This window comes from Phodopus roborovskii, unplaced genomic scaffold (genome assembly GCF_943737965.1).
Source record: "Phodopus roborovskii unplaced genomic scaffold, PHOROB, whole genome shotgun sequence".
NCBI lineage: Eukaryota > Metazoa > Chordata > Mammalia > Rodentia > Cricetidae > Phodopus > Phodopus roborovskii.
Genome location: NW_026125354.1, coordinates 131,331 through 140,293, shown reverse-complemented (window position 1 = coordinate 140,293; position 8,963 = coordinate 131,331). Strand labels below are relative to the sequence as shown.

The 8,963-nt window shown below is 37.3% G+C and overlaps 1 protein-coding gene across 1 annotated transcript; it reads left to right on the top strand.

The window, feature by feature from the left end:
• The first annotated feature begins 304 nt into the window (after window positions 1-304).
• On the top strand, window positions 305-2,032 carry LOC127214470 (elongation factor 1-alpha 1). The gene has a single exon (XM_051174864.1). The coding sequence runs from the start codon at window positions 368-370 to the stop codon at window positions 1,754-1,756; it is 1,389 nt and encodes a 462-aa protein (XP_051030821.1). The 5' UTR covers window positions 305-367; the 3' UTR covers window positions 1,757-2,032.
• The last annotated feature ends 6,931 nt before the right edge of the window (window positions 2,033-8,963 follow it).

Here is an 8,963-nt window from a genome sequence, read left to right as displayed (position 1 = left end):
TATGATCTCTCAATTCAAATGTCATTCAATAATATAAAGCAACATGTAAGGATACAAAGTGAACATTTTGAGATTATTACTTTTTTATATGTTGCTTCAGCAATGCTAACAACATTGTTCTTAATTTGAGAAAAAAATATTTGTAGGGAATAATAAACCTACTTATAATACTGTGTAATACTTTTATAGTTTACATTATTATATAACTTACATTATGACATGTTATTATATGCTCTAGGTTTTGTTTTATCTAAAGATATTTTCAGAAGAATGCTTTGTAAATTAAGAATTAAGAAAATTATTTTCTGGAACGGGTTTGCCGTCAGAACGCAGGTGTTGTGAAAACCACCGCTAATTCGAATCCAACATGGGAAAGGAAAAGACTCATATCAACATCGTTGTTATTGGACACGTAGATTCAGGCAAATCAACCACAACCGGCCACCTGATTTACAAATGTGGTGGGATCGACAAACGAACCATCGAAAAGTTTGAAAAGGAGGCTGCTGAGATGGGAAAAGGTTCCTTCAAGTATGCCTGGGTCTTGGACAAACTGAAAGCTGAGCGTGAGCGTGGTATCACTATTGACATATCCCTGTGGAAATTTGAGACCAGCAAATACTATGTGACGATCATTGATGCCCCAGGACACAGAGACTTTATCAAAAACATGATTACAGGCACATCTCAGGCTGACTGTGCTGTCCTGATTGTTGCTGCTGGTGTTGGTGAATTTGAGGCTGGTATCTCCAAGAACAGGCAGACCCGTGAGCATGCCCTTCTGGCTTATACACTGGGTGTGAAACAGCTGATTGTTGGTGTCAACAAAATGGATTCCACCGAGCCACCCTACAGCCAGAAGAGATACGAGGAAATCGTGAAGGAAGTCAGCACCTACATTAAGAAAATTGGCTACAACCCTGACACAGTAGCATTTGTGCCAATTTCTGGTTGGAATGGTGACAACATGCTGGAGCCTAGTGCTAATATGCCTTGGTTCAAGGGCTGGAAAGTCACCCGCAAAGATGGCAGTGCCAGTGGCACCACTCTGCTGGAGGCTTTGGATTGTATCCTGCCACCAACCCGTCCCACTGACAAGCCACTGCGACGGCCCCTCCAGGACGTGTATAAAATTGGCGGTATTGGGACTGTCCCCGTGGGCCGAGTGGAGACTGGTGTTTTAAAACCTGGAATGGTGGTTACCTTTGCTCCAGTCAATGTCACAACAGAAGTAAAATCTGTTGAAATGCACCATGAAGCTTTGAGTGAAGCTCTTCCTGGAGACAACGTGGGCTTCAACGTAAAGAACGTGTCTGTCAAAGATGTCAGACGTGGAAACGTTGCTGGTGACAGCAAAAACGACCCCCCAATGGAAGCTGCTGGCTTCACGGCTCAGGTGATTATCCTGAACCATCCAGGCCAAATTAGTGCTGGCTATGCTCCTGTACTGGATTGTCACACAGCTCACATAGCATGCAAGTTTGCTGAGCTTAAAGAAAAGATTGATCGTCGTTCTGGTAAGAAGCTGGAAGATGGCCCTAAATTCTTGAAATCCGGTGATGCAGCCATCGTTGATATGGTTCCTGGCAAGCCCATGTGTGTTGAAAGCTTCTCTGACTATCCTCCACTGGGCCGTTTCGCTGTTCGTGACATGAGGCAGACAGTTGCTGTGGGTGTCATCAAAGCTGTGGACAAGAAGGCTGCCGGAGCTGGGAAAGTCACCAAGTCTGCCCAGAAAGCTCAGAAGGCTAAATGAATATCCCTAACGCCTGCCACCCCAGTCTTAATCAGTGGTGGAAGAACGGTCTCAGAACTGTTTGACTCAATTGGCCATTTAAGTTTAATAGTGAAAGACTGGTTAATGATAACAATGCATCGGAAAACCTTCAGGAGGAAAGGAGAATGTTTTGTGGACCATTTTTTGTGTGTGGCAGTTTAAGTTATTAGTTTTCAAAATCAGTACTTTTTAATGGAAACAACTTGACCAAAAATCTGTCACAGAATTTTGAGACCCATTAAAATACAAGTTTAATGAGAAAAAAAAAAAGAAAATTATTTTCTGTATATTACTGAGAAACTTTTCTGACTAATTTTGTTTTACTTTTGTTTACTTTTGTTTTACTGTTTGTCCTACAAACAGAGATAGGTAGAAATATGTTGTAGTAGCATGATTAAATTTTACAGATAATCATTTTATGCATTAGGCTGATTCAGAAACCAGTTATAGAAAAAGGCTAAACCTTTTCTTGGACAGTTCCTGTCATACAGTATGAAAATATGTTCCTAAAATGTACCCTTGCAGATATTGTTGTTTTAAACATATCTAAGGATTTCAAAATCTAGACCAGGAAAAACACAATGAAGTGTAACTGGAGCATTAACACTTATCCCCTATATTCAAACTGACTAGTTAAGAAATAAAGATTTTTTTTAACTACCTAATCTATTCTGTTAGAAAAAAAGTGGAAGATGGAAGGTAATATTGGACATGATTCCTCTGTTCAGGGGCATGTAGCAAGATATATAGCTCTACTTCAATCAACAGAATGTAAATTGCATTCTCAAATTAGTGATACAGACAAAAAGAGCTAGATTCAGAGAATAAACAGATCATTACAAGTAAAGCAAATCATATGGGGAATAAGTTATGTAGGAGAAATAGTTTAAAGATTTAAAAGGAAGCAAACCCTCTTGGGAGAAAGACAGTGTGGTGCATACTTGGTCAGGAAGAGTAGATAGAACAGCTGAAAGAAAATAGAAGGAAAGTAAGACAGACCAGTTGGTTTGGAGCCAAGGTTGGAAACAGCATGATTCTTAAGTTGTGCCAAGCATTCTGTGTCTGTCTTCACTAGGTGATCTCAGAACTCAGTCATCTGGAGGACTTTGCTTGCTTGTTTGTTTGTTTCAAGAACTCAGATAGTATAGTAAATTAAAAAAAAAAATAAAGTTATAAGTTAAGAAAAATTATTTTAAAAAAGAGACAACTTTTTCTCCAAATCCTGAAATTTTAAAGGCAGTCTAGTGTATTAGAGGAAGCAATTTCAGGATTAAAAACATAGAAAACACCTCCACAAAAACTGACCAATGAAAGGCCATATAAGCAACTTACTTAAAATGAGCAATTCTAAATTATAAAAATACAATTTTATCTTTTACAAACTAAGCATATCCGTTTTGCATTATAACATGCTATATTTATTTTGTAAATGGTTTTCAAGGTCTTTTCTTTAACATAAATGAATTATGCATGAATTTTGTGTAAAAGATTTTTTTCTCCATGCTGTGAAGATACTAAACATCTAGAATATCCTTTTAAAAGTAACTCTGTGAAAAATTAAGTATTGAATATCAAGTTCAAGAAAATTATTTATCTTATTACTAATTTATACCTTTTTTCCATGTGTCTAAGAGTAATAGTTTTTAAATGGCTGTATTTTTCTTTTAAGAATATAATTACATCATTTCTCCCTTCTTTTTACCTTTCACATCTAAACCCACTCATGTGCCATTCTTTGATCTCTTTCAAATTCATGGACTCTTTTTTCATACTTTGTTTTTACATGAGTATATTTATGTGTATGCATTCATGTGTTCCTAAATATAACCTTATCAGTTTTCATAATATTACTGTTTTGCACATTTTCAGGGTTGACCATTTAGTGTCGGATAACAAAAATGTTTCCTACTCCCAGAATTCTTTAGTTGCCTATATTTCCTTGTGTGGGGTTGAGATTTTGTGTCCTTTCTCCTGTCGACTTTGGCATATTTATTGGTATTGCCCTTGTTGAACTTATTTAGGCAGTTCGTGTTGGTGAGACCTTATGGATTAAGCTTCTAACATTTCTATGTGAGACACAATTTGACACAAAAATCCTCAATTCTCTGGCTGTTAAAATTTTTCTGCCCCCTTTTCTAAAATGTTCCTTGAGTCTCAGGTGCAAGAGTTGTTTTGCAGATGTATCTGTTGTTACTAAATTCCACAATTCTTTATTTTTATCAGTTATAATTCTCTGTAATAGTCTTTGCCCATTTCAAAGAAAAGTTTCTTTGATGAAGTGGTAGACTAGACTGATCTGTGTGTATAAGGACACACATTTATAGTGTAGTTAAACATTATGATGGTTTAGAAAATTGGTAGTTGTAAATGTTCCCCAAATTGCATATCTGTAGCTCTAGGGAGTTGTCTAAATTTCCATGGCCTGACATGATTACTCTCTTGTTTAGCAGGTCTTTAACAATTATAAAAAAAAAAAATAAAGACTTAGGAGAGCAAAAAAGAGATACCATAATAGAAGGAGCCATTATAGGTATAAAGAGAAATCTGGTACAGGGAAATGTCCAGAGATCTACAAGGATGATCACAACTAAGAATCTAAGCAATACTGGAGAGGCTACCCTAAACGACCTGCTCAGATAATGAGATTGATGACTACCTTATATGCCATCCTAGAGCTTCATCCAATAGCTGAAGGAAGCAGACACAGACACCCACAGCTAAACACTGGCTGAAATCCTGGAATCCAGTTGCATAGATGGAGGAGTGATGAGCAAAGGGGTCAAACCAAGGCTGAAGAAACCCACAGACACAGCTGACCTGAACAAATGAGAGCTCATGGACCCCAGTCTGATAGCTGGTAAACCAGCATAGGACCAACCCAGAACCCCCTGTACATGGGTGTTGTTTAGGAGGACTAGGAAGTCTATGAAGGTAGATGGATGAAGCTATGAACACAAAACAAAAGCATCCTGAGTGATAGAACCTATACCCTAAAAGATAGCCCTAGTGTTGAAGACACTACTTATGTATTTTGTTGAACACAGAACATTTGAACTTGTGCCTAATGGCACATGCTGATGATGCTTACAAGAAGGTGCTTACAACTACCAAAGGAGAAAGATAATCATAAGTCAGCTACAAACCCTAAGATCTACAACAGTGACAAGCCTGCAGGATATGCTGGTTCTGTCAGAAAACAAATGTTGTGGGAGTAGCCAGCACTCTCTGTCTTTGATTGGATTTTACTGTACTACATGCCTGTTAATGCTCAAGTGGCCAAGAACCAGAGGCTAGATAGGTCCTGAGACTAGGAGAATGCCAATTTTACAGTTCTCTTAAAGGAACAGCAATAAAAATGATTTTAATGACGTATCTTGCAGTAGTGAGACTAACACAGAGACCTAAGTGAAAGACTTTGTAACACTCATTCCTAAATGATATGTCTTCAAATTCCTCCTCTCATGTCTCAGTTATCTATGGAGAAGCGGAGCAGGAAAGACTGAAAGAAGAATGAAAGATTTATAATTCTAAAGAAACAGTGTCCTCAAGTAAAAAGTAGTGTAAGGAGTAAGGTTTTCTGCCCGCCGCTGGTCTTGTCCCGCCACAGCGCCAGCCCCAATTAACACACCAAGACTCTGTATTTGATATAATGCTATTGTCCCGGTACTAGTTTCTTATCGGCTAGCTCTGTCTTAAGTATTAACCCATTTCTGCTGATCTATGTATTTTCACGTGGTCTTCTCTTACCAGGGAGCCAGCGGACATTCTGCTTTCTCCAGACTCTCCATGTTGACTCCTCCTTTCTACTTCCTCCAATCCTCCTTGTCTCCTAGTCCCTCCTATATTCCTTTCCTATTGGTCAACAGTGCTTTATTCATTAACCAGTATGAGAAACATATATACATAATGACATCTCCCATCAAAGTAGAACTAATGCAGATGTGAACTCACAGAAACCATGACAGTATGCACAGGACCTGCACAGGTTCAAACTAGATAGGTTCCCATATTGCTGGGAAGACAAAGTAAACATGGACTCCTCCTTCTAACCAAGAAACTATCTGCAATTGACACTCATTTGCAAAAGAAAAGTTATTTTTCTCCATTGGAGTCTAACAGAGGAAATTAACTTCACTTCTATGTAGGACCGCTGCCCAAAATATACAGATAACACAAAGTGGACTCAACGGTATTTTTGTGTACTTTTTGGCTCATATTGCTTTATTTGGGCATTTTTTGTCTTATTACTCTTTTTGTTGGCATATTATAGTTTCCAATTTTGTGTTTTGTGGGTTTGGGTGTGTGTGTGTTTATTTCTAGTATTTTGGTTGTTCAAAATCAGCTGTTTGTTTTTTAAAGAGAGAGAGAAAAGGCATGACATAGGGAAGTTGGAGTGTAGAGAGAATCTAAGGTGGGTTGTTGGAAGACAAAATCATTGTTAGAATATATTAGTAAAATATATTTTCATAAAAACAAATAAAATCAAAGAAGGAATGGATATGTGCAATCCTTGATGACCAGTACAGTGAAATACTGATATAACCTAAATGTTATGACTATTTTATTCAGAAATTCTGAGAAATATTTATAACTGAAAAAGAAGAGAGATTAATTTTTCTCTTATTGAATCATTTTATATTCATTTAACCTTTTAATTATACATTTTTGTTTGGACAATAAAATCGTATCTTTCATTTCTTTGCTATGTGGCCAAAGTATATAGAAGATAATGTTTCATAAATGTTCATGCCAGAAAAATGCATCAGAAGTTTGCTATGATCTCAAGCATCTGGAAGACAGTGGTTCCTAGTGAATAAAAGCATCATCTGAAAATTGTGGATGTACGGATAAAGATTCACTGGACTAGGTTCAAGTATAGATTAAATATAATTTATTTCACGGAGAAGTCACTTACACAAGAAACAGGTGACCGTCGCAAGTTCCCTCTCCAAGGATCCACCAGGCTGTCTTCTGTGACCTGACCAGAAGCCAAAGCAAGCCAGACCCCAAACCTAAAACCTATTCTCCATCACATCGGCATCTGTGACCACACCCAAATGGGCACAGTCAGTGCTACAGTAGTGGGTGGGGTGGATATCTCACTACAATTCCCCTTTTAATCTTAGGAAAGAGATTTAGGCTTGATATGAAACTATATACATAGAAAATATCAAGTGTGCTCTGGGAGAAGAAAAAGTAAGAATAAAACCACTTAAAACCTATTGCCAGTGAAGTAACAAGAGCAAATGGCAAAAACTACATATCCAGTCCTAGGGGAAAGGCATAACAAATTACTATAGAGTTGTCCTAAGTTGGAAGGTCTAAGTCTTGCTTCTAACATTTCTATCTAGGAAGAGAGAATTAATTGTGACAGTCTAATCTTCAACCTCAACAAAGACCTGATAAAGAGGATAACAATACTAGGGTAGGCAGGAAACGCAGGCGAGCAACTTCCAAAAGGCACAGTGAAGACAGACACAGCAGGATACCTAAAGTCTCACAGCATCATAGGGGCACCCAACATTGGCTAAGGCTTAGAGTATCTGACTGACTAACATAGAAGCAGGGAGGTAGAAAGGCTGTCTTACCCTGTTCAGGAGACTTCTATGTTTATCTCCTGTAAGCACAGTAGGACAGCATGTCCAAAGTCAGTGGTTTAGGTGGGGGCAGTTCTTTGCCCAAGAGGCCATTAACTAAGGAAAGAATGAACACCAGAAGGAGAGTCATAAGTGCCCAACATATACTCAGTAATAGCTTGGTGATGTCAGGAGCAATAGTGTCTCAAGTCAAGGAGTAGTAATAGTAAAACATTTAAATGCCATATTCTGTAGGTCTATGAAGTGTTTGAAGATCCAAAATTTTATGTCTGACTAATCTCATAGGTAAGAAACATGGGTAATAATAATCTGTAATTCTCAGAAACATAGTTGTACAATGGCTAAAGCTTTAAAAAATAATTTAGCAGGACAATGACTTGAACAATGTAACTATATACATGCACATGCATGCATGCATGCATGCATACATACATACATATATACATATATACATATATATATATATATATATATATATATATATATATAATTAACAGATATAGAACTTAAATGTCTCGACTAGAGGTAGAACTGTAAAGTGCAATGTGATAAAATAACCTAAGTTGTATCAATATACAAAATGTATATACATCAAGATAGTTTTATATTTGTTTGCAAAACATTGTAAACAGAAAGAAGACCCGAAACAGTCAACACACAAGATTCTAACAATTTAAATTGGTAAGGATCTAACAATTTAAGTTATCTATAGCTAACAGTTGCTAAAGTTAGTTCATTAGAAAATATGTAAATCTCATCCTAATCATACCTTTCCCATCCATACCCTTAAACTTATCTAAAAGAGATACCCGATTATCACCTTTCATACTCAACCCTAAACAACTAAAACCAACCCTATGCAGGTGAATATTATCCCTTAATGTTGACAATAGGGAAAGGAGACATTGTTTTCTTAGGATTGCTTCCTGCTGAAATGGGATAATGATGACTCCATGAGATGCTGTAGGAAAAAAAAAAATAGAGCAAGAAAAGTCTCCAGAGGACTAGTCATAACATTTGTAGCTAGTCTCTGTGTGGTGAGAGATGCTTGACTGTAGTTCTTACCTGAAGCTCTAGCCAGGGTATAATAAGAAGGTGCACCATTTCAGCTAGCTAGTCTGGAGTTGTTTCGAGCCTTAATTCCCAAACTGGTTTTAGGGTAGTGTTTGTTGCACCTTCAGTTCTGCCATAGTCTGTACACCATAGAGGCTTCAGCATCTTCTCTTTTTTCAATAAAGGAAATGAAATTAATATGTTATACCATTATACCTACATTTCATAAAACATAATCCTGTTGAACTGGTTCCTGTGTTGAAATTTAATCTTTTGTATATTTGTGTTTGAATGTTCAGGTCTCAAGAGTGATAGGGACAAAAAAGCTGTTACAGAGCTTGCTTGAAATTGTGGATTCAGAAAAATGGAGCTATTGTTTGTTTTTCATTTAGTAGACTGGTGTAGTAGATTGTACTCCATTGTGTTCTGTGAAGTGACTCTACCTCCTCCATCCACAGCTGTAATTCACAACTTATTTGTTCATGGGCTGTCTTCCATGAAGAGAAGAAGGGATGAGCACAGAGGTAGTAGATCTG